Source organism: Urocampus carinirostris, chromosome 2, assembly GCF_059441175.1.
Source record: "Urocampus carinirostris isolate Australia breed hairy pipefish chromosome 2, RoL_Ucar_1.0, whole genome shotgun sequence".
NCBI lineage: Eukaryota > Metazoa > Chordata > Actinopteri > Syngnathiformes > Syngnathidae > Urocampus > Urocampus carinirostris.
Window position 1 is genome coordinate 63,758,663 of NC_142350.1, and position 26,707 is coordinate 63,785,369.

General features: G+C 40.3%; 1 protein-coding gene across 1 annotated transcript in view; it reads left to right on the plus strand.

Moving 5' to 3' along the window:
* Positions 1-1,455: 1,455 nt before the first annotated feature.
* LOC148372977 (neurexophilin-1) overlaps positions 1,456-26,707 on the plus strand; it is a 73,577-nt gene continuing 48,325 nt past the window's right edge. The window contains exon 1 of the mRNA XM_088328131.1: positions 1,456-1,671. Coding sequence (XP_088184257.1) covers positions 1,624-1,671 — 48 coding nt within the window. The 5' untranslated portion in view covers positions 1,456-1,623. The remainder of the gene's footprint in view (positions 1,672-26,707) is intronic.

Genomic DNA, 26,707 nt, shown 5'->3' on the forward strand with positions numbered 1-26,707 from the left:
GTGTCTTTTTAACTTCTTTTGCTCTAACTTCCTTTTATCCTTTTCTCTCTTTTCTTTCTCTCTTCCTACCCTTCGCGCTTTCTTTTCTCTTTTCTCTCCTTCTGTCTTTCTATTTCTCTTTGGATTTCTTTCTTCCGCTCTCTTTCTTTCCCCCTCTCTCACGACTTCTCTTTTTATCTCTTTTGTTTCTCACACTCTCTCCTTCTCTCTCTTTCTTGGCCCCGCCCTCTCTCCTTTTCCTTCTCTCTTTCTCTTATTTCTTTATCTCTCTTTTTCTTTCTCTTTAATCTACTACTCCGGCCCCCCGACAGAATGTTTGTTCTATCCTTGTGGCCCCCGAGTTAAAATGAGTTTGACACCCCTGCTTTAAAGGGACAGTTTAGATATGTGACCGCTGGATGTTGCAGTATTGTCTAGTGCAGGAGTCCCCAAACTTTTTTCCTGTGAGGGCCACATAACTGTTCCCTTCTCTGATGAGGGGCCGGGGTCATTTTGTAACAGAAAAAGTGTGATGATTGCAGGAGTGCCTAAATGTAAAAAATTACTGTACATCTCACCTGCAAAATAGATGGTAAATGTCAATCTCACACGACACCATTTACTTGTTGACATTAAGAGTGATTTATTAAAAAAGTCTCATTAAATCACGTGAGGTCCCGAGAGACTTGCCCCAAACACCCTTCTCTGACCTGTGAGACTATGTCATCTAGTGGAGATATACTGGTACTTCACTTTTTCTGCTTTACAAAATCCCAAAATATAACATTTTAACTAGTCAGCAACCCTTGTTGCGCCTATGAAATAGTTACTAATAGTTAATAATGAAAATAGTTTTTAACTAAGGAACATTTTTTTGCTAACGTCCAACTTTATTATCAAATACAAATACACATACATGAAAAAAAAAATCAAAATGCTTTCTGGTATTGTTCAGGGGCCGGGCCAAATGTGGAGGCGGGCCGCATTCGGCCCGCGGGCCGTAGTTTGGAGACCTCTGGTCTAGTGCAACCAAATGCTACAAAGCATTAGGAAGAATACAGACTGCGGAGACTCGAAGTGACCAAAATGCACCCTTTTACTTCTCTTTTATTTGCACAGCCTTTTTGAGTCCTCTGAGTACCCGTAGCAGCGGACGATTCTGTCGGCTGAGGATCGTGTTATGTAAAACAAATGCTAATTTCACAACCGGTATTTAAAAAAATGTTTTTCTTTTAACCACCAGGAGGCATTAAATTATTCACAATGTACTTTTTATGAGATATATGAATTGGGGCAGGAATTGTGTGTCAGTTGCAATTCTGTTTATCTCCACTGGAGGGCAGCCTGACGACATCCCAAGTTCCCCGAAGATCCCCCCACCCTCCGCATCATCATCTAGACCCCCTTCCTAACTCTCATCCCGCATCCTTGTGTGTGAGTATAAAGCATCCTCTCCACACTCTCAAGTGAAAACAGCGCAACATCCTTTCTATCCCGGACCAAAAAGACCCTCAGCCGCTTCATTACCCTAGGACGCCCTACTGCTCCCCCGCTCCGGCCCTGCACTTTTATTCCAAGTTGGGTCAGTCGGGGAATTTCTTTTTGGAGAGGACGACCGACAGGCTGAAGATCGGTGGCCCGAAGATGCCGACCACATGGTGTTACTGGGCTCTGCTATCAATCGTCTCTCTGGTGAGTGATTGCCGATTACCAACCTTGAGTTAATCGTTGAGTTAATCAGGGCAAAGGGTAGTTTGTACGAGTAGGCGATATTGAGAGTTTTGGTATCAATCCGATCCAAATAAATACCGGGTGTATCGATTAATACCGATTCGATACGATTCAATATCGATAATCACATCACAGTCTGTACATTTTTTTCTGTTTTTATTAAATAAGCAAAAGGGCTTGTCGGGCTGATAGAAGATTGGATTTGGCTGCTTGGAGTGGTCGGTAGCCGCAGTACAAAATTTGGCCGGCAGAGGTCGTTAGAGACTCCACGGAAGCAAATGTTTTTTCATTTGATTGGTATTTATCTGGGGTGTCTTGACACGAAACCTAGCCAAAGACACTTGCGGAGGTCAAAGGTACAACTGTTTAAATTTTCACAAAAATCGGTTCGGGAGCCTATAAGCCACATAGAAACACAGACACACATCGTGATTTATGAAGTAGTTAGAACCAAAATTGCAAATGTAAAATTATTTAAATAAAAAGTAGAACTATTTCTATTGCATCTCTTTTAGGACAAAAGCTATGAGTTAAATCAACAATGTAACAAAAATACAAATACTGAATAAAAATGACAACAATAAACCTAAAGTACTTTCCAAAGTAAAGTCACCAAGGCAAATAAAGTGTCAATTGTCTCTTATAAGCTCTGTTGCCATAGTGACAACGGATATACAGGTCTTTGTTCAGGAACAGTAACCAGTACTGTATACAATTTTCTCCTTTTTTTTCCATGTGTTTATGTCAATTTGTGGTGTTGCCACAATAGCAAACCACTTTACCAGACATTACACCTAGAATTGTGATTCTCTCCACAACGCTCAGCTCATCCTATTTGCCTCTGTCATTTTTAGCTTCTGGTTGAGGTGGCGAATTGGCCCACTCTTTTGCCTGACAGGAAGGATGCTGTTGCAGGCCAGATGCTAAAATTGTGCCTGTCAGTCATCAACCTAGGCATAAACGTAGAGCTAACTACAAAATCGGTGGCCGAGCGAAGCCTCTGTATCGATCCGATCAAAGTACTTGCTTAGTATCAATAAGATCGATATTTTGATAAATCCGCCCACCCTTAGTTGTTTCTCAAAGCTTCTTGTGAGGATGAATTCTATTGAAACTTGTATTTAACATATAATTACTGTATTTATTTATGTATAACGCACATTTACTTTTACTTGCAAAATAATTCAAAATTTGGGTGTCTGTTATACAAAAGTTTTCAGTATATTACCGTTTCTGTGGAATTATTGATTGGTCGAAAAACACTGCCCATGATCGCAAAATGTGTAATGCAAGGGGAATCGAACTCGGGTTGCGGTGGTGAGAGCACTGAAACCTAACCATTAGAAAAACAGTGATATGGATAACATACAAAAAGGAGTTCGCTTTTTTTCCCCAGTACCCCTGTATAGACCTTACCAGTTTTAATTAAGTAATACCATAAATCAAGATTTATGACATCAATAACGAAAACAGTGATTCATACTTTATGCCCATGACAATAATATTAATGTTAATAATTACAATAAGGTTCAAATTATTAAGCTAAGGGAGTCAGGTTAATTTTAGTTGTTTTTAAGCAGACAGATTACGATTTGTTTTAACTGAAAAATACAAAGAAATCAAGATTTATGACATTATGACGATAAAGAACCAATATTTCATAGCTAATGCTCAAACTTGTTTTAACTGAAGAAAAACAAATTCATTTTTAAATCACGTTTTGTTTTCACATTAAAATATATAAAAATATATAAAATAGTCTTGATAACTTTGATTCTTTTTGCTTTCATTGGAAATAAATGTGAAGATTTTTGGCCATTTTGTGTATGATTTATGCCATTGACAATAATAATGATGTTAATATTTTGAATTAGGGTTGAAATTAGTTGGTTATAGATATAAAAGAAAAACAGCTGACTAGTGTTAAAATAAACTGAGAAAAATAAATAAATCAACATTTATGACATTATGATAATAAAGAACCAATAATTCTTTGCTAATGCTCAAACTTTAATTGAAGAAAAACAAATTCAACTTCAAATCATGTTTTGTGTTTACATTTAAATGTAAAGCTGGCAGTGATTAACAAAATGGTCTTGATAACTTTGATCGTCTATGTTTTTATTTTGAAATAAATGTGAGGACGTTTTGCCATTTTGTGGAAAGTAACACAATGATTTATGACAATGACAATAATATCAAAGTTAATATTTATAATTAGAGTTAAAATTATTTGGTTATAGATATAAAAGAAACAGCTGACTAGTGTTTATTTTAACTGAGAAAAAAAATCTAGATTTATGACATTATGACAATAAAGAACCAAGAATTCTTGGGAATGCTTAAACTTACTTTAATTGAAGAAAATCAAATTCAACTTCAAACCTCGTTTTGTGTTTACATTTTAATGTACGGCTAGCAATGATTAACAAAATAGTCTTGATAACTTTGATCGTCTATGCTTTTATTTTGAAATAAATGTGAGGACGTTTTGCCATTTTGTGGAAAGTAACACAATGATTTATGACAATGACAATAATATCAAAGTTAATATTTATAATTAGAGTTAAAATTATTTGGTTAAAGATATAAAAGAAACAGCTGACTAGTGTTTATTTTAACTGAGAAAAAAAATCTAGATTTATGACATTATGACAATAAAGAACCGAGAATTCTTGGGAATGCTTAAACTTACTTTAATTGAAAAAAATCAAATTCAACTTCAAACCTCGTTTTGTGTTTACATTTTAATGTACAGCTAGCAATGATTAACAAAATAGTCTTGATAACTTTGATCGTCTATGCTTTTATTTTGAAATAAATGTGAGGACGTTTTGCCATTTTGTAAAAAGTAACACAATGATTTATGCCAATGACAATAATATCAAAGTTAATATTTATAATTAGAATCAAAATTATTCGGTTATAAATTTAAAAGAAAAAACAGCTGACTAGTGTTTATTTTAACTGAGGAAAACAAATTATTCTAGATTTATGACATCATGACAATAAAGAACCTATAATTCTTTGCAAATGCTCAAAGCCCAAGTATCAAATTTCTTTCCCTGGACAAATGGAAAGTTAGATGTGATAATGTGTGTTTATTTAATTGTCTCGATTACGTACTTACAGAAAGAAATTTAGCTCAACTTAGCATGATTCGGACCATTAAAGCACTATTATGTTGCTGATGCTAAACTTAAATTGCTTTAAACTGCTATTGCAAATTAATATTAACAGTGTTAAACAACACCTGTGCCTTTTTGTTTGGTAAATATTTAATCGAAACACTAAATCCAGTAAAAAGACAGAAACAGTCCAAAATTGGGTTCAACTACGCATCACATTTATACTAATGCTAAGCTTATGTCAGGACCAGAACGGAGACAGGACCCACTCACGTAACGTTTCTCACAGTTTTATTGGGAAGAAGGGAAAGGAGTGCACACACGATCCAGAGATCGCTGGTCGCGGGGGGTAGGTTGCTCAGACGCGGAAGCGGGACTTCCGTGGCGAGCGATGGCGGTGTCGGGAACGGGAAAAAAACGGGTCAGTAGCCAGGATAGAAGAGCAAAAACGTGGTCGATATCAGAAAATGGGTCGTTATTCCGGACGGGAGAACAGACGTGGTCGAGATCAAAACAGTTTATAATTCAGGACGGGAGAGCAGATGTGGTCGAGATCAAACACATCGTAGCGGGAGAAAAAACACAGGATAGGCGAAAAAGGGCTTGCCGTGTAAAAACGGAGATTCGCAGACGGACCGACAAAAGCGGACTGACAGGACAGAGTTTGAATACTGACAGGGAGCCAATCTATCAACAAGCTGCAGCTGGCGCCACACGAGCGGGGCCAATTGGGCGCTATGGCAACCGTGACACACGGGCGGGGCCAATTGGGTGCCATGGCAACCGTGACAGCTTACTTTGGTGTGAGTGCTATTGTGAAGCGATATTAACTTCTTAAAATGACACTTGTGCCTTTTTGTTTTATTAAACCCTTAAAGGGACAGTGTGTATCATTTACTACTTCCAAGTGGTACCAAAAAAAAATCAAACATTGAAACAAAATATATTGATTTGAATACTAGGCAAAAATACAACACATCAATGTTATTTTATTTTTTTTTTTTTAATATCATAGGTCGAGAAATTTGTATTTCTTTTACACATTGGTATCTACTTTTAGGTAATCGCCACGCTGTGGTCCGTAGCACTGGCCCTCAGTCGCAGCCAATACAGTGACATCTAGTGGTCAAATATTACCGTATTTTCCGCACTATAAGGCGCACCTAAAAGCCTTTATTTTTTTCAAAAGCTGACCATGCGCCTTATAATACAGTGCGCCTTATTTATGGATCAACATTAAGTTTTCCAACTAACTTGCAGCCGCCGACTAGATTTTCCCCCGAACGCCAAGTAGTACGCGGTGGATGCTGGGATTTATTTACCAGGCTCAAACGGCAATCAAAGCCTGCAATTGGCCGAAAAAGACGTGTCAATCATCAGTTGAAACGATCACTATTGGCTAAAGTTATTCGGAGGTCAAGAGGCGGATCCTTTTTATCATTTACAGACTGCCATTGGCTCAAACGGCAATCAAAGCCTGCAATTGGCCGAAAAAGACGTGTCAATCATCAGTTGAAACGATCACTATTGGCTAAAGTTATTCGGAGGTCAAGAGGCGGATCCTTTTTATAATTTACAGGCTGCCATTGGCTTAAACAGCGAAACAAAGCCTGCAATTGGCCGAAAATACGTATGCGTATAGCATGTGGCTGACGGCATAGAGAAAGCATTTTTTTCTATTCTGTATTCGTAAATATTGTATTCTCCTGGATTTACTACCCTCACGGATATAAGAGGACCACGGCTGCACATTATTATGAACACAACGACTTCGGTGAGCTACTCCGGCTTTCTATATTATCCCTGTATCTTGTTTCAGACTGAACTCGATGTTTCTGTGATAAGCGGTGCAGATAATGGAGTGTCTATTTTTAAATTCAACTCAATTCCAAGTGTTTATTGTCATATGCACAGTAAAGTTGCGAGCGAAAAAGAAAATAGATACGAAGGAATGGTTATCATTTATTGAATCCCAAGACTTTAACCTTCCGAATGATGGAACGATGCATTTGAATGACATCTTACGGACACCGCATCCGCACGTGTTTTCGACACGTATTTGCGTCTTTGCAAGCTTTGGGAATGTTAAGGGGGTAATAAGTTGGACTGAACTATCTGACTGTTTTGTCCACGTTCCCATTGTAGCGCCTTATAATCCGGTGCGTCTTATGTATGTCAAAAATAGGACCAAAAACTATTTTTTCGGGGTGCGCCCTATAACCCGGTGCTCCTTATAGTGCAGAAAATACGGTACACATTAAGGCTTTAATCAAAACACAAAACACAATAAAAATGAAACGAAATTCTTTTTGCAGAATATTAGGAAGTCCTGTTTACATTTTTTTTAAAAATATGAAAACTAATTAAAAAGGGAGACTAAAACCTTTACAGAGTAAAAACCATCAAAACAGCAAAAAATCGGTTAAATGAAGCAAAATCTGGACTATTTAAGCACCAATGTGTTGCTAATGCTAAGCTTAATTTCCCTTCTAGTGCTATTGTAAAGCAAAATTAACAGTGTAAAATGAGCTTTTTTTTTAACTCTTAAACCTGAAAAACAATCAAAAACACTTCGCAGAGTAACAACAAAAAAAACAGTTGGCCAAAAATGAGTTAATAGAAGCATGATTTGGATTGTTAAAGCAACAATTGGTTGCTAATGGTAATCTTACTTTACCTTTGAGTGCTATTGTGAAGTGACATTATCTGTGTTTTGTCTAGGTTCACACTGCAGAGCTGAACGCTCTATTCCGATTTTTCTGCGAAATCCGTTGTTTTGTGAAAACCTTACACATTTCTATCTAAATGCGATTTATAAAAGACTTCATCTTCCTGTGTGTACGCGTCACAACTCTCACACATGCGCACAAGAAGACTTGTGACGTCACACTCAGTGCACTAATGTTTGCGGAAGTACTCATGGATTTTAACAGTGCCCCCAAATATGAATTGAATCCAAAACCTCACTTTCCCCTATTGAATGCTGTCCGTATGGTGGGATTCGAATGTAAATATGGTTAACTCCCACAAGAGGATACTATCGCTTTAAGAATAAACTCGAGCGAATCCACAATGTGATATTGGCTCTCCCGTGAGTTTCAAACTAAACAAGTGTTCGTCTTCCATGAATGTGTGATTTAATGCTTTCGTCCACCGTGGTTGTTGATTTCTCCTCTGCCTGGTTGAAGGCAGAATAAGTGATGTTTAGCGCCTAGCAATGACGTGCAGGTCGTATAAACGCATCTCGACTGTTCACATGGCAGTCGCTATCCGAAATATCGGATATGTATCAGATTTAGGACCACATATCAGTGACCTGGCCCTGTTGTGAGAGTTCAGACTGACTTTACAGATCGGATACTGTGCAAAAAAAAAACTAATTTCTTTGCATTGTGAACCTAGCCATTGTTTTGTTAAACCCCTTAATAAAAACACAAATACCAATAAAAGGAAAACCTAAAACATTCGTCGAGAAAAAAATGAAATAAAAACAGCAAAAATCAGAGCATGATTTGGACTGTTAAAGCCCTAATGTGTTGCTAATGCTAAGCTTACATTGATTTTGATTGCTTTTGTGAATTGATATGAACAATGTAAAATCGCTTTTCCGTTTTGTTTTGTTAAATCCTTAATCAAAACATGAAACCCAATTTAAAAAAGCCCAAAACCTTCGCACAGTAAAGACTAAGAAAAAAACAGCAAAAAATTGGATTCACCGAAGCATGATTTGAACTATTAAAGCATCAATGTGTTGCTAATGCTAATCCTACATTGATTTGGATTGATATTGTTAATAGTGGAAAATCACTTTTCCGTTATGTTTTGTTAAATCCTTAATCAAAACATGAAACCCAATCAAAAAAAGCCTAAAACCTTCGCAGAGTAAAAACTAAAAAAAAAACGGCAAAAAATTGGGTTCAACGAAGCATGATTTGAACTATTAAAGCATCAATGTGTTGCTAATGCTAATCTTACATTGATTCGGATTGCTATTGTTAATAGTGGAAAATCACTTTTCCGTTTTGTTTTGTCAAATCCTTAATCAAAACATGAAACCCAATCAAAAAAAGCCCAAAACCTTCGCAGAATAAAAACTAAGAAAAAAACAGCAAAAATTTGGGTTCAACGAAGCATGATTTGAACTATTAAAGCATCAATGTGTTGCTAATGCTAATTTTACATGGATTTGGATTGCTATTGTTAATAGTGGAAAATCACTTTTCCGTTATGTTTTGTCAAATCCTTAATCAAAACGTGAAACCAAATTAAAAAAAGCCCAAAACATTCGCAGAGTAAAACTAAGAAAAAAACAGCAAAAAAATGGGTTCAACGAAGCACGATTTGAACTATTAAAGCATCAATGTGTTGCTAATGCTAATCGTACTTAGCTTTTGAGCGCTATTGCGAAGTGATACTAACACTATAAAACGACACCTGCGCGTTTTGTTTTCGTTAAATCCTTTAATCAAAACACGAAACCCAATAAAAAAGGACCGACTAAAACCTTCACGGAGTAAAAAAAAATAGTTAGCAAAACCCTTGGCGGCAGGCATAAACCTTTAATTGAAGTACTAAAATCTTAATCGACTGCGTAAAATCCAAGTCGAGAAGCTAATCTTGTACTAAAAACTCATAAGAAAGCAAAACCCTCACTTGGAGACTGAACCTTTTGTGAAATACTCTCTCGAACCTCTCTGCAAAGTGTTCGTGTCCCGAACCAATAAAGAAAGTCTTAAAGTTTTATGACGTTGGCATAAATGTAAACGTAAACCTTGAGAGAATATTACTTTGAAGAAGTCAAATAGGGACTGGGGGACCCTAATCTACATCGGAGACCTCAGACCTTTATACTCAGTCTATGAAGGGACACTGGGTAATATTTGACCTCTAGATGTCGCTTTAATCCAACCCGCCATAAATTTCTGAGTCTGTCAAAACAAGAAACAAGTATCTAGGTTAGGGCTGCAACAACAAACTGATAAAATCGATTTAAATTGACTATTAATTGATTTGTTGTGTCACGTGATTGAGAAGCCACTAAGCGCATTAAATTACCGTAAATTCCGGGCTATAGAGCGCACCTGATTATAAGCCGCACCCAACACATTTTTAAGAGGAAAACCGAATTTGTACTTACACAAGCCGCACCTGTATATAAGCCGCATGCGCCCACACTAAGACATGTAACACAATCATAAGATTAGCCCTTAGAGTCCCGCGATTGTAACTGAATACAAAGTACTCAATCCAAAAACCACAGCCGGCAAAATGAACAGAAAATGATACCGGTACTTAACGTTTGATGCAGACCTGCAGAGTCCGGGTACCCGTTGAAACTAATACAAGGAAAAAAAGTCTATATTTCCAAAGGTAAGGGTGGGAAAAATATATATCCACTATTGTCCGCCATGACAACAGGTCTCACTCACCTTTACCCCACTTCCCGTCAGCCCGCGTTTGCTCCGCCTCTCTTTTTTTAATTCGCAAAACATATCAGAATAAGTGTCTCAAATAAATACATTACAAAAATATACATGTGCAAATACATATTATACATCGGTTACACATATTTACAAAGAAGACGGTACACCGAGAGAGTTTTCAAAGCTTTAATTATAATATTATAACTTTCATCCCAAACCGTGCCTGTGAAGGGAAGCAAAACGCTACTAGTAACACTCTCGCATCACAGTAGACAGGTCTGTTAAAAAAAATATACCGTACTTGTAGAAACCACAGTAAACCGTCCTCATCTTCCTCCTTATAACTGACGTCATCAAAGTCGCCTTCCCCAGTATGGGAAATTGACATACAGACGTTGACCCTTATTCTAAAACACGCTAGCGACACGCTCGCAAAGTAAAGTTTACGTGCAGCAGCTCTGTTTCCTTCTTTATTGGACTGCTTGTTTGCTTTTGGCTTGAAAGCTACGTCATGTGCCTTTCTTTTTTGCAATTTGCATTGTGAGGATATTTCTACGCTAATTTAATTTGTGCACAAGCTAAGAAGTTGCAGTCTTCCTCAGCGCATATATTCCACCGGTCTAAATCGTACCTTTTGTACTCCAGCGCCGCTGGCTGCCGTTAGAAAAATGACATGAATTGGCCGTATCACTGAATAAGCGCAGGGTTGAAGGTTTGTGAAAAAAGTAGCGGCTTATAGTCCGGAGTTTACGGTAGTTACATTTTATTTCGGAGCCATATATGGCTCCCGAGCCATAGGTTCCCTGCCCCTGTCCTAAACCAAGCCAGAGATAGAACATGTCCAGAATAAATAGTTACAATTTAAAATGGGAATTAAATTAATAGCAATTTCATCTTAGGACCAAAGAGGTAGGCGGTGTGTGAGTGTGTGTGTGAATGGGTAAAGTGTAAAGCAGGGGTGTCAAACTCATTTTAACTCGCGGGCCACACGAAAGAAAAAACATTCTGTTGGGGGCCAGACTAGTAGATTGAAGAGAAAGAAAAAGAGAGATAAAGAAATAAGAGAAAGAGGGAGAGAAAAGGAGAGAGGGCAGGACAAAGAAAGAGAGAGAGAGGGAAAGAGCGTGAGAAACAAAAGAGATAAAAAGTCGTGAGAGAGGGGGGAAAAGAAAGGGAGCGGAAGAAAGAAATCGAAAGACAAGTAGAAAGACAGGAGAGAAAAGAAAGCGCGAAGGGTAGGAAGAGAGAGAGAGAAAAGAGATAAAAGGAAAAAAAGGAAGTTAGAGCAAAAGGGGTTAAAAGACACAGAAAGAGAAAGAGAGACACAGAGAGTGAAAGAAACAGAGAAAGAGTGGGAGAAAAGGGGTGGAAAAGAGCTTTCTCTTGGAAGCGAGAGAGAGAGAGAGAGAGAGAGAGAGAGAGAGAGAGAGAGAGAGAGAGAGAGAGAGAGAGAGAGAGAGAGAGAGAGAAATACAAGTACAATGTCTTCGTCCGAGGCACCTTTCTTTGGCAACATCAAGTCGACATATTTCAACCTGCAGTTGGTTTTTCTCTTGCGCTTCTCTGAGTGTTGTCTCGCGGGCCGGATTCAATCCCTTCGCGGGCCATATCAGGCCCGCGGGCCTCCTGTTCGACACCTGTGGTGCAAAGTGTATTGTACAGCGCTCTGGAGGTCCTCAGTGACTGGTCTACCTCCATATAAATTCAGTCCATCCAGCATTTACCATTGAAAATCTCATCTCAGTAGGGTCGCGGGGGTGCTGGAGCCCATCCCAGCAATCATCGGGCAGTGGGCAGGGGACACCCTGAACTGGTTGCCAGCTAATCGGAGGGCACACAGGGACAGACAACTCACTCGCTCATTCACACCTAGGGACAATTTGGACCGGCCAATCCACCTGAAATGCATGTCTTTGGAATGTGGGAGGAAACCCACGCAAGCACGGGGAGAACATACAAACTCCGCACAGGGAGTCCGGTAACTGGATTTGAACCCACACAGGAGGTTCCCAGGACCTTAGAACTGTGCCGCACATGCGCTAACCACTGTGCCGCCGTGCTACCATCATTGAAAATGTTCCTCAAATTCAGTTTTTGGGGAAGGGCTTTGCGGGTTTTAGGAGAAAGTTTGGGCCTTGACTGTTTGCGACGAGCCAATTGCTTTAATCCGCGCTCGCCGCTAACCTCGCCACCCCTCCCGCTCCGATGAGCGCGTCAACAAAGCAATCGGCGTGGAACAGCGGCCGTAATCCGCCTAAAAAAAACTTCACTTAAAAAGCTCCCGCGGCGTTATCAGTGTTTAATTTGCATAGTGATGGAAAGAAGTCAATTACTATTAATTATTCTCTACAACTTCATTCCCATTATCCAATTGAATTTGCCGTCTTGAAAAGCATAAACTCAATTTCACAGCTGGCTAAACTCCATAATCATTTAGCCCCCTACCCACTACCGAACCATACTTGTCCCCCCCACCCTTAATGCCGCATCTTAAACTCCTGAGGAACAAGCGCTACGTTGTCGGTATTAGCCACGTGACTCGTTTTGGTGCACTAATGTGTTACAACTTCATCCTCGCAGGCAGGGTTGGGTAGGGTTACTTTAACTGGATTACTTTCAATGACTTTTGGATTACTCCAAGACCAAATATGCTAATAAAAGACAAAAGAAACTAAATACTGACGCTTTGTGTTAACGTGCGTGACTCCCCATTTCCCGTAAAATAAAAGCTTGTGTGAGAAACGTCACGCATTTGGGTTCTACTCCTGTTCCGGTTCATGACATTTATATACAGGGATGGGTAGGGTTACTTTAACTGGATTACTTTCAATGACTTTTGGATTACTTCAAGACCAAATATGCTAATAAAAGACAAAAGAAACTAAATGGGGGCAACAGACGCAGACCCTGATTGGCTGTTGTTAAACCCCCACCTTCCTGTCAACATTCGTCAGATCGTCTGCGAACGTTAGCTACATGCAAGGCAAGCTCTTTTGACTCCTGACTATCCTGCCCTGTTTTCCGTCTGATTCCCGTTGCCGACCTGTTTTCTGAACCCGTTTACGTTTTTGCTCCTCTGTACCGGCCAGGGTTGGGTAGGGTTACTTTAACTGGATTACTTTCAATTACTTTTGGATGACTCCAATACCAAATATGCTAATAAAAGACAAAAAAAACTAAATATGAATAAAATGCCTAAATTTTGGGAAGGCTCGGGGAGTAACTGAATACATGGAACGGCAAAAATGATGTTTTCATTTTTCCAATTTGTTTCCCCCTTCACTGTCGTAACTAATAAAGTAACGCTCAAAGGATTTAAATGTTTTTCTCATTGGTTACGGATAACAAAAATACTTTATTGCATTGATTATTATGGCCCGTCTGTGTCATTTCGTGCCTGTGATTGGTCTGTTGCCACATGTGCATGCCTGTGAGATACGATTGTGGGAAGTTGCTGCCGCCTTGTGGGTGTTTTGGAGAACTATGTTTACTTTCATGTTTTTTTTTTTCTTTTTCTTTTTGATATATTGCCACAAAGCCCGTTTTCTCTACCTTGAGTTCTGGTAATTTGAATAATCAGATATACCGAATGCAATGGTCGGCTAGAGGAAAACTTCCTACAATCTGGTAGATCTATTGACTGTTATTAATCACGTGATAACATCCGGGCAACCCAAATAATGGTCACACTACTGGTTGGGTGTAAACCGGTTGTTTGTTTGTTTATGTTTATCTCAATGTTGTTGTGATTGACATGGGAAATATGGCGATCAAACACTACCGGTTACATAATGAAAATAAAAACAATGAAAATGTGATATTTGATGAGTGTTTGTAAAGCGTTTTGGTAAACAACAGTTAAAAAAATGGTCTGTGTTCATTTTAATGAAAGTGAAAGAGTTACGTTCTGACAATAACAACATACTTTAGCTAGCGGCATCGAACGGCTTTTACAACAAATACACGAAACCACACACAATTAGCCGTGTTTAGGTAATACAAACAACCGCTCGCTTTTGGTATGAGTACAGAAGAGAATATACTGTACTTACGTCGTGTCGCCAAAGTCCTTCACGATAAACAGCGCCACATAAGAAAGGGGTGAGGTGGGAGGAGTTGAAGGAGGGGGGGTGAGCGAAGCGGTGACTCACCATGACTAAGCATTGTGTCAGGGCCTCCCCCTCCCCTTCACAATAAGAGTGTCCACACCCTGTCCTCAGTTGACATAAGCTCGCGCTTGCTCAAGTCAATAAATGCTTTTATTGAGAAGGTAAGGTATATTTTTTAGACCCGCGAAGCTCTGAACCCGCAACTAGCGAGGTTCCACTGTAATGCGATCTTTGGGGCTTTTTTCAGCCGATGAATGGCCCACAATCACGGGCAAGCGTTTTAGAGTGCCTGGGTCAAACCCAGGGCTCGCTTTGCGTTTATTCTTTCATGGACAAGGGTTGGGGTTCATGAATGAAAGAATGGATCGTCTTGATTGTCATTACAACATAATACAACAAAATTGTAGGGCTTCTCCTTGCAGTGCAAGAGGCCATGTTGCTCGCGGCCAGCTAGCTGATTGATTGATTGATTATTGCTCCAGCGAAGGTCGGGGGGTCCCGTCCCTGTGCATTGAGCCGACCAGATGAACCAGGTTTTTCCAATGCTGGCGGTCTTGTGCCAGCTGTTCTGCATCCTCTACAGCAACTCCGTGTTGTTGGAGGTCGCCCGCAACGACGTTGAGCCATCGAATGCGGGGTTTCCCTCGTGGTCGTCTCCAGCCTGAGGCCTTTGGGTCAAATTGGAGAATGGCTGGTGTCGGATGGTCTGGTGGTAGACGAAGGACATGGCCAAACCAGCGGGTGCGGCGTTGTGCGACCAAGGAAGATGCTCGGGGCTGGCACGTGCGGGCTCTTAGCTCTTTATTGGAGACTCGCTGGGGCTACCTGATGTTCTCGATGGTTCTGAGAGCCCTGCTATCAAAACCGTCGATTCTTGTGGCCAGGGTGTCGTTCAGGGGCCATGTTTCTAAGCCATAAAGCAGGATAGAGAGTACGGCGAGGTTGTAAATGCGGAGCTTCGTCTTGCGTGCGATGGTCTGGTGCCGCCAGAGTGGTTTCCAGAGAGATTGCAGAGCAGATGCTGCCAAGGCTCTTCTGCGGAGAATTTCTGGTTTTAGGTCCCCATTGTCTGTCACCATGGACCCCAGATACACAAATACCCTTAATATTAACATAACATGTACCTAAACAACCATACATTCCCCAAATATTAATAAAACCTGTACTCGGAGCTACCAAATATTATGAATCTTCTGTCATTAACTACACCAGTTGATAGCAAATTTAAAAAAACATGCATTTATTATGAAAACTATGACAATTGAAAAAATAAGCAATGTTAATCTTTACTTCTCTAGATTGTTAGGTTCTCTTGGTTTAGATACAAAGGGTAGTTCAATATATTTCCTGTGCATCCTTTAACAAAGAGTGCCGTCTAGAGCAAGGGTCTCCAACGTGGAGAGCAATGCTAGCTGCACACTAGCATTGCGTAGAAACAGGTCTCTATGATCATTTAAATAAAGCAATCGGTTTTCCACGAGGTGTAACCACAGGTCGCCCGTTTCATGGCTAATGGATCTGGCCTTGCTGAGATACACGCTCAACTCTGCTTGGAGTTGTGAGAGTCGTTTTGTAAAAGTAGCTTTTGCTTCCTCTCTCGCCTCCGTAGCTCTTCAGACCCGGTAACAATCCATGGAGCACTCGGTGGTCTCTATAATGTGTTGATTTTGTATCGATGTCGGTAATTGATGATCACAAGCTTCAGTTGGGGGTCGTGGTGGAATGCCGATTTATGTTTGGATAAAGTCCAAGGACAAAATTTCCCAAAAAAATACTGAATTGAGGAGCTTCAATCCACCGCAAGAGTGTGTCAGTTTTATTAAGTACGTAGAAATAAACATTGATGTTAACGTTCTTCTATCATTTGAACATCAAACAAAAAAAATGTAGACCGGTGGGACCCAACCAATATGGCCGACTATCTACTTCCTGGTATGCGTGAGACGTCAAACGAAAACTTAACTTAACTTCTGCTGAATTTTCTGTCGTTTAGTCAAAATCGGTATATTGCTAACCACACATAGTCGGAACTATCAAATACACTGGTCAGTCTGAGTAAAACCTGCTACGACCTGCTAGCAAAACACATTTATAGCAAACTGCAGAAATTAGCTGTTAGTATTTATGGTGGACCCAAAGGCAGGAAGCAGGAAAGGGCAAGGTGCTCAAAAACAGATGGCATTTAATCACAAAATAATCAATTAAGTAACAAAAACTGTCTGAAACAAAACAAAAACAAAAAAAAAACCTAAAAAATCAGGATAACACTGGAAAAAAAAATTAATGACACTGAAAAGGCTAATGCTGATCTGGACGGAGGAATATGAATATGGAAAATGTGTGCAGCTCAAAATGTCATTTTAAAGGGTGCAGGATAATTAGGAACAGGTGTGTGGTGACTGGACACCTGTGCCCAGTTCCATCTCCGGTTGGGGCCCTCTGGTGGTAGGGGGATGTAAATGTACTTTATTTATACAGCTGTCATGGTTGCCACGGCGCCCAATTAACCCCGCCCACTGACACCAGCTGAAACGCGTTGACAGATTGCTGCCGGACTACTTAAACGCGGTCTTGCGAGTTGCCTGGTGTCAGAGCGTCTGTGATACTTCTGCTAGACTCTGTGTGTTATTCCAAGTCCTGTGAATCTTGGTTTTTGCCTGTGTTTTGATCCTGTTTTATTTTTGGCCCGTTCTGTTTGATTTCAATCTACTTCCGCGACTATCAATCCCCGGATCGATTGTGTACGCATTCCTCTTCCTCTTGTGAGTAACGTTACGCGATTGGGTTCTCATTTTGTTTCCTGACCTGGTTCGGGACAACAGCCCTTTACAGCAGTCCTTTCAGTGTATCAGAGTGCTTTACAGTAATACAAGAAAACAATAAGTAAAAAAACAAAACAAAAAAATAAAAACAGTAAAGGACCTGAAAAACAATCAAATACAACAGCATTGAACAAGACCCTAACATGAACTACAGTATTGCCTCGATTTTTGCAGTTCAATTGTTTTATAACCAGACGTATCAATCAAATTTTTACGAAGTGAGAACCATATTTACAGTTTCCCTCTTCTGGGATATTTTTCCCGCACAACAGAAATGAATGTTACATGCAAACTCCGGCTTATTTGCTTAAAAAGCCTCATGCATATTGGTTAAGTTCCCAAGGCCATTTCCGTGTTATTGTCTGCACCTATGGCAAAAGTGCTACAATCCATACATGATGAATGCAACAATTGTATCCATCTATTTGTCATGTAAGTCTATGCTTATGAAAAGCCACATACAGACAGGGTTGGGTAGGGTTACTTTAACTGGATTACTTTCAATTACTTTTGGATTACTCCAATACCAAATATCCTGATAAAAGACAAAATAAACTAAATATGAATAAAATGACTAAATTTTGTGCAGGCTTGGGGAGTAACGGAACACATGGAACGGTAAAATTGATGTTGGCTAGCTGTTTGGATTTATTTTCATTTTGTTTCTGTCGCATTTTATGTTAGTTTTGCCGGAGATCAAAGAGATCAAAGCCAGGAGAGATAGCTTACCACGTGTTGTGAGTCATCATTTTATTCATATTTAGTTTCTTTTGTCTTTTATTCGCATATTTGGTATTGGAGTACCGTATTTTCCGCACGATATAATTCTTACGTTGCTGTCCACACAGTTGCCAGCAAAAAAATAAAACACAAACTAAGAAATGTTTGGCATTTCTTGAATCCCAAGACTTTAACCTTCCGAATGATATTTGGAACGATGCATTTGAGTGACATCGTACGGACACCGCATCCGCACGTGTCTACGACACGTATTTGCTTCTTTGCAAGCTTTGGGAATGTTAAGTTTGACTGAACTATCTGACTGTTTTGTCGACCTTCCTATTGTAGCGCCTTATAATCCGGTGCGCCTTATGTATGGAAAATATAGGACCAAAAATTATTTTTTGGGGGTGCGCCCTAAATAATGTTGGCAAGCTGTTTGGATTTATTTTCATTTTGTTTCTGTCGCATTTTATGTTAGTTTTGCAGGAGATCAAAGAGATCAAAGCCAGGAGAGAAAGCTTACCACGTGTTGTGAGTCATCATTTTATTCATATTTAGTTTCTTTGGTCTTTTTTTAGCATATTTGGTATTGGAGTCATCCAAAAGTAATTGAAAGTAATCAAGTTAAAGTAACCCTACCCAACCCTGCATACAGCAAACCTTGTCATTGAGAATGTTACTTCGTTGATTTTTGTAAATGGAATACGTTAAATCATCCTTTGATTAATATCAAAAGTGAAATTCAGAAACAATGTCTATGAGAAATCGTTTTTTGGGCTAACCACACAAAGTCGGAACTCCGGTGCAAGAAAAACAGATCACTAACCACACAGCGCACTTCACATGTTCCCGTGATCAACATGTCCTCCCCTCGGGAACCTCTCCAACCTCTTTGAAGCTCATACAGCAAAAACACTTGATTATGCGTTTTGTCCCTTGGCAACCTAAGAAAGCGCGGGCTAGTTTCTCGGTCCTCGTCTTCAAACCGGTTCCGTCGGCGTAGCGCGAGCTCGGGGTCACGGTGGTAATCGTACCCCCGACTTCTCCGGAGATAAAGCACGTCCACCTGTGATTTCCCAACACTCGGATTTGTCATCATCTCTGATGCCTTCGGGTAGCACTTTGATGCAATAGCTAAACCCAAACACTTAGTGGGGGACTGCGAGCTGCAACAAACTGAGTGCAATCCCTTTAAAAATTCAGGGGAAGTGCTCGACGTTAAGAAGGGACATGAACCTAAAACCTTTTGGGCGTTTTGAAGACCAAGGGGTCACCAATGTGGGTAGCTAGGTAGCTTTCTAAGAACACCTGAGTAGCCTGCAGCTCTCTTCTGAAAATAGCTCACCCGTGATGGGTCATTGGGATTTTCTGGCAATGTCTTCAAAAACATAATCAGTACTTCCAAAATATTTTGAAATTCAGCCCATAATTTAGATGTTAATCCCTCTTTGCCCTCGTATAAGGCAGATGTTTTAGGTCAGTGGTCCCCAAATACGGCCTTCAGGCCAGATACAGCCCACCTCCATGTTTGGTATGGCCCCCTGACCAAGAGAGCAGTGAGAATTTAGATTTTTTTTTCATATGCCGTATTTATTTGTATATAATGCGCTTTTTTAAACCTTAAAATAGAATTTAAAGTTGCAGCACGCAGAAGTTCAAGTCCAGCCTCCCTGTGTGGAGTTTGTGTCAGGACCAGAACAGAAACAGGACCCAATTGCCCTATTGTCGGCCGCGTCCACAGACACGTCTCACCTTTCCTCCACTTCCCATCAGCCCGTGTTTGCCCCGCCCCTTCTTTCTCATTTGCTCGTGCAAAACATTTTATAATACGTTTCTAAAATAAATACATTACAAAAGTATACAGTTGCAAATACATATTATACACGGTTACACATATTTACAAAGAAAGACGGTACACCGAGAGAGTTTTCAAAGCTTTAATAATAATATTATAACTTTCATCCCAAACCGTGCCTGGGAAGGGTAGCAAAACGCTACTAGGAACACGCTCGCAACACAGTTGACGAGTCTGTCAAAAAAAACATACCGTACAGGTAGAAATCACGGTAAACCGTCCTCATATTGCTTATTATAGCTGACGTCATCAAAGTCGTCTTCCTTCATTTTGAGACTTTGTCACATAGACGTCGTCCCATGCTCCCTTATTCAAAGACACGCTAGCAACACTTTCGCAAAGTAAAGTTTACATGCAGTGGTTCTGTTTCCTTCGGACTGCTCGAATGCGTCTAGCTTGGAAGTTGCGTCATGTGCCTTTCTTTTTGCAATTTGCATGATGAGGATATGTCTACGCTAATTTAATTTGTGCACAAACTAAGAAGTTGCAGTCTTCCTCGGCGCATATATTCCACCGGTCTAAACCTTACCTTTTGTACTCAAGCGCCCCTGGCGGCCGTTAGAAAAATTACATAAATTGGCCGCATCACTGAATAAGCCGCAGGGTTGAAAGTTTGGGGAAAAAGTAGCGGCTTACAGTATAGTCCGGAATTTACGGTAACTCTTGTCTTTTGGACTCTCAATAAGAGTTACTGAAAACCTCCGCACAATTCCTAAAACATGACTAAAATTCATTGCCAAGGTATATTCTGTAACTTTCAAGTCCCTCAGTGTTTTTTTTTGTATTATTGGAAACTTGTGAGGCATCCGAGACCACCTCTAATGTTCACCTTACATCACCTAGACTTCAACATCTTAGTGAGGGGTCCTAAACCTCCAACAGTTAACATTAAACGCTTTATGGAGCTCCTGAAGCCTTAGTAGGTGTCTTAAAACATTTTTAGAAGTCCTAACCATCAAAATCTCCAAAACACAAACCTGAGTCCACTAGGATGAAGGTCCTTGATTTCTTCAGTAGCTTCCCTCCTCCAACAACCCTAATTCAAAGGATCAGATCATGAACAAACTACCATGACCTGAGATATAATATCGAAAATCATACTAGGACTCCAAAAACGGAGCCTTTTAATCATGTTTGGCCGAACCCATTCATTGAGGGCCGCATCTCCTGTGTGTTTGCGGAGGGTCCAATCACTGGTATTGTTGAGTAAGTCTATAATCAGCAGATGGAAGAAAAGAGCCCTAGGTGGGAGAGATTCTCCATCGGAATCTCCTGGATGATGGTAGACGATAGTAAAGACCAATGTTCCCTCTAATTTTCCACGGGTCTGAGCGTTCACACAAAGTCGGTGAGCAACGCTTGAAACAACAGTGAGCAACCATAATCCCAAGTGTGGCAAGATAATTCATTAGCCAAACATGTCCAAAACTTGACATCAAGTTACATTTTGCTGAGTTTCCTGCAATGCAAAATTATTTTTCTCTTTTGAATGAATTGACTCATGTACGATTGCAAAGGTTGCAGGGCCTACAAACGTTTGTTCTTACAATTCTTTCACAAGATATCCATTTCTTTTTTTTTCCTGATATATTTTGTCGCATAATATTAACATTTTTGGGGGCTTATTTAATCGGTTGTAAGATATAGAACTGTACTTAATCACATTTTTTTGTGGAAGTACAATGTTGGCAACAAGATTCACTTGATATCATTGGAAATTATTTGAATGCAACACAAACTTCTCATCTCATCTCATCAGCTGCACCGCTTATCCTCAGTAGGGTCGCGGGGATGCTGGAGCCCATCCCAGCAATCATCGGGCAGTGGGCAGGGGACACCCTGGACTGGTTGCCAGCCAATCGCAGGGCACACGGGGACAGACAACTCACTTGCTCAGTCACACCTAGGGACAATTTGGACCGCCCAATTCACCTGAAATGCATGTTTTTGGAATGTGGGAGGAAACCGGAGTCCCCGGAGGAAACCCACGCAAGCACGGGAAGAACATACAAACTCCGCACAGTAAGGCCGGGAGCTGGATTTGAACCCACTCAGGAGGTTCCCACGACCTCAGAACTGTGCCGCACACGCACTAACCACTGCGCCGCCGTGCGCAACACAAACTTTCCCTTCTTTTTTCCGTGTGTTTATTTTTCCCGAGCTGTCACTTTTTCCTTTTTGTTCTCTATTTACTTTTTTTCCTACATTTCTTTCTTTTCTTTTTTTCTGGCTTTTTTCTAAATGTTTCCTTCTTTTTTCTCTTCCTTTTGTTTCTTTTTTTCTCAGCCTTTCACTACTTTTTCATTTTGGTATTTTTTTCTTTTTTGTTCCATTCCCCCTTCCTTTAAGTCATTTTGTGCATCATTTTACATCATATTTGGTCATGTTGGGATTAAAGAAGCAAAAACAACCCGAAGAGCCGTTTAGGACCCGGAAGAGCCGGTTCCTTTTAGTGAGCCGAGCCGAAGAAGCCGGTTCTCTACTAACTTTACTTGCGGCAGTAGCTCAGGAGGTAGAGCGCTCGTCTTGGGACCAAGGGATCCCAGTTCGAATCCCGGCTTGTCCGTGTTACATGTCGAAGTGTCCTTGGGTAAGACGCTGAACCCCTAATACCCGCAATAAGCAGGTTCGCGTCTTACATGGCTGCAATACAAGGCCGCTTTTGGGAAATGTGAAGCACACTGTAAAGCGCTTTGGGAAGTCATTGACTTGAAAAGCGCTATAGAAATGCAAATCATTTCATTTCAACTTCGTTCTACTTTGACTCGACTTCAAAATACCGCATTTAGGACACAACGTCAGGGGAACCCGTGCATTTTTACCTTCATGCACTGTAACTGACTTAAGTCGCTTCTTAATTAGTAATTTTGAGCCCTGATTTTTGTGCGCTGGCTCGATTTTCTTGTGCGCTGAGAATGTGCGAGCAGTGCGCAATTGCGCGCAGCTTAGAGGGAACACTGATAAAGACTATTCTATTCTACTCAATTAATGCTAAATTAGGTTTAGAAGTCTTAAAATCTTACTTGGAAACCAAGTCGCCCAAGCCTTGGCAAAGAACTTTTAACGCAGAGATAGGAAATCCTGGTCCCGAGGGCCAGAGTTCTGTCTGAATTCCCATGTCCTCGTCCTCGAAGACAGCTCATTGTTTGATTAGGATCAGACTTCTTTAGAGTTTGCCCATGAGCTGCAGCTGTTTTAAAAAAAAAGGGAGGCATTGAGTACACAAGCACTATGTTTCTACGCCCTTGTTCTAACGGGATTCTTAAATCCATTAGTTAAAAGCCCGAAAATGCTTTTATCCTGGTCCCTAAACACAGAGTTCAATTTTTAAGCCAACCTCCCGAATATTCAAATGGAAATTCTTATTCTAAGCTCCCAAAAACCATAATGGAAAACGCTTGAAACCACATTTTGTTGTTTGTTTAGTTAGGACCAAGAAGTTTGAAGCTAAGAAGTTTCTATCTATCTATCTATCTATCTATCTATCTATCTATCTATCTATCTATCTATCTATCTATCTATCTATCTATCTATCTATCTATCTATCTATCTATCTATCTATCTATCTATCTATCTATCTATCTATCTATCTAGACATCTATCTAGACATCTATCTAGACATCTATCTAGACATCTATCTAGACATCTATCTAGACATCTAGACGTTATATCTATCTATCTATCTAGACATCTATCTAGACATCTATCTAGACATCTAGACGTTCTATCTATCTATCTAGACATCTAGACATTCTATCTATTTATCTATCTATCTATCTATCTATCTAGACATCTATCTAGACATCTAGACGTTCTATCTATCTAGACATCTATCTAGACATCTATCTATCTATCTATCTATCTAGACATCTATCTATCTATCTAGACATCTATCTATCTATCTAGACATCTATCTAGACATCTATCTAGACATCTATCTAGACATCTAGACGTTCTATCTATCTATCTAGACATCTAGACATTCTATCTATTTATCTATCTATCTATCTATCTATCTATCTAGACATCTATCTATCTATCTATCTAGACATCTATCTATCTATCTATCTATCTCCATCTATCCATCCATCTATCTACCTTGGTCATATCCCTCAAGAGGGGTGACCGACAGCCAGACAAAAAATACAATAACAAAGAAATTAAAATGAAAATATATTAAAATGGAAAAAATAGAAGAAAAAAAACATGCACAAACATTTTTGGACCAAATGCCCAAACACCCAAACAAATTAGGCACCTCGGCACCCAAGTTGGTCATGCTTTCGTCCCTCCAGATGAAACGGGACACCAGAAAGCGGCCTTGTCACTCGGGTCAGGGTGACACGACACACTCTTCTGTTCAACAGCAGGGTCCGACAGCTTTCACTGGTTTACCCCTGCCGCATCATAGGGGTGACCTGCCCATCCCTTAGAACACGTCCAAACATCTCACTATCCTTCTACAACACCTCTCCACTCATTCCTATCACCAACAAAAACTCTAGCTTTCACTAGATTTCGAACTCTTTCCTACAGTGCGCTCATAACACCATCCATCCACGTCAATCTTGGTCTCCTTCCATTTACTCCTGCTCTGTAGATCCTCTTCAACATTCACTCCTCATCCATCATCTCCATGTGTCCAAACCAACCGAGTACTCTTTTATCCACACGCTTGCTCAGTTCCACTACTACTCCAGCTAAGAACTACGATTTCTAATTGATGCAAAGTACTGGTTTTATATATACCGTAAATTCTGGACGATAAGCCGCTACTTTTTTCCCTAACTTTCAACCCTGCGGCTTATTCAGTGATGCGGCCAATTTATGTAATTTTTCTAACGGCCGCTAGCAGCGCTCGAGTAATACCATTAACTGCCCTGTCAAAGCTATATTATTATTATTAAAGCTTTGAAAAACTCTCTCGGTATACCGTCTTTCTTTGGAAATATGCATTACCCATGTATAATATGTATTTGCAACTGTATATTTTTGTAATGTATTTATTTGTATTTATTTTAGACACTTATTCTGATACGGGTGAACGAAAAATGAGGGGCGGAACAAACGCGGGGTGCCGAGTTTAAGTGGGGACCGCTAAAGGTGAGGGACAGACAAGGAAAGAAGAGGGGGTAAAAAGTTGGTTAAAGAAAAAAGGAGTAAATGTGTTCATCTGATATATTTTTCCCACCCTTACCTTTGGAAATATACACTTTTTTCCTTGGATTACTTTCAACGGGACCCGGACTCTGCAGGTCTGCATCAAACCTTAAGTACCGGTATCATTTTCCGTTCATTTTGCCGGCTGTGATTTTTGGACTGTGGACTTTAATGAAGGACATTTAGTTTCAATCGCGGGACTTGAAGTCGGGTTTGGGTTAATTTTGTGTTTGTGTTACATGTTTAAATGGGGGCGCATGCGGCTTATATACAGGTGCGGCTTGTGTATGTACAAAATCGGTTTTCCTCTTAAAATGTGGTGGGTGCGGCTTATATTCAGGTGCGCTCTATAGCCCGGAATTTACGGCATTTCTGATATATCTGGTTGTAATGGCCTTACTTCTGTATGTTGCTCTTATGTTATTACAAGGTTGTTATTATTGGGAGTGGGGTTAAAACCGGCTCAATCAGTATGTTGCTCTTATGTTATTACTATGTTGTTACAAGGTTGTTCTTGTTTGGATTGGGGTTAAAACAGGCTCAATCCACTAGCAAAACATCTTCCTTAAAAAAAGGGCACCTCTAAAAATATATATTTAGTGTTAGTAATGGCAAACAATCCTGTACGTAAGTAAAGACCATCATCATGAAAAGATTCCTAAAGCTCTGCGCGGATGAGGCGGTTGTCCCCTGCACAACAGACGCTGTTTTCAAAGATGCTTCACATTGTGTCAATCATGATTTTGGGATCATGAGCCCATTCAAGATGGTGACATCGGTTACGCGGCATATTTTTGCGACTTGGGGGCGTTAAATAAAGGTTTTGTGCTGTCCTATTTGTTCAACACAGGAAAGGTGGATGTCGGTAAGAAATAAAGCACGCTCAAAGAAGACAGTATGCGTATGAAAAAGATACAGTGGAAAAGTACTGATGTGATTGCAACACTAGCAGGCTCACTGTTGTAGATCAGTGCCAAGGTAATAGACTACTTTTTGTCCGTTTCTGTTTGTTATAATATAATAGGACCAGCTGACATTCAGAGGCATACAACATGTTACCACTTATAGACAAATTCATCCTCTAGAAGGGCATCTGAAATGTCTTCAGATGTCACTGTTGTGTTTTTGTCAGGGCGGACCAGAACAGAGCAGGAGACCCCAGAGCGTTCGTTACAAGTCTTTTATTTGGGGAAGCGTACAGGGTTAGCGGGAGATGCGATGACCGTCGAACGTCAGCAGCAACGCCGTGAAGACAACTTCGGGACACGTAGCCAATCGTAGCGTGGGACGGAAGCAGGTCGAGTTTACCGGGACTGGAGAGAAGATCGTAGCGTGGAACGGAAGCAGGTCGGATCGGAGGCAGGCAGAATCAGGTAAACAAGTCAAAAATACACAGGAAAATCAGGTGAGTCAAACGGGGTAAAAAGTAATCCTCAGACGAAGAGGTCTCCGCGTAGCATACTTAAAAAGGGAACATAAACCAATCAGGAAGTGCATTCCAGCGCGCCAGATGATTACCCCAGGTGGCTCCACTTGGGTAATCATGACAGTTTTGTATTTAAAGAAGTGGAAAAGAGCAGCTTGCTGTTTTCCCTTGTGTCCAGCACAAAAGCAGAATATTGCGACCTAGCGCACAAATCATAACATATATTTGATAATTGACGCCTTTGGTTGTGCGCCGTTTTCCAAAAAGTGCACCAACTCACCGATGCCTATTGCCAGGGTTGGGTAGGATTACTTTAACTTGATTACTTTCAATGACTTTTGGATTACTCCA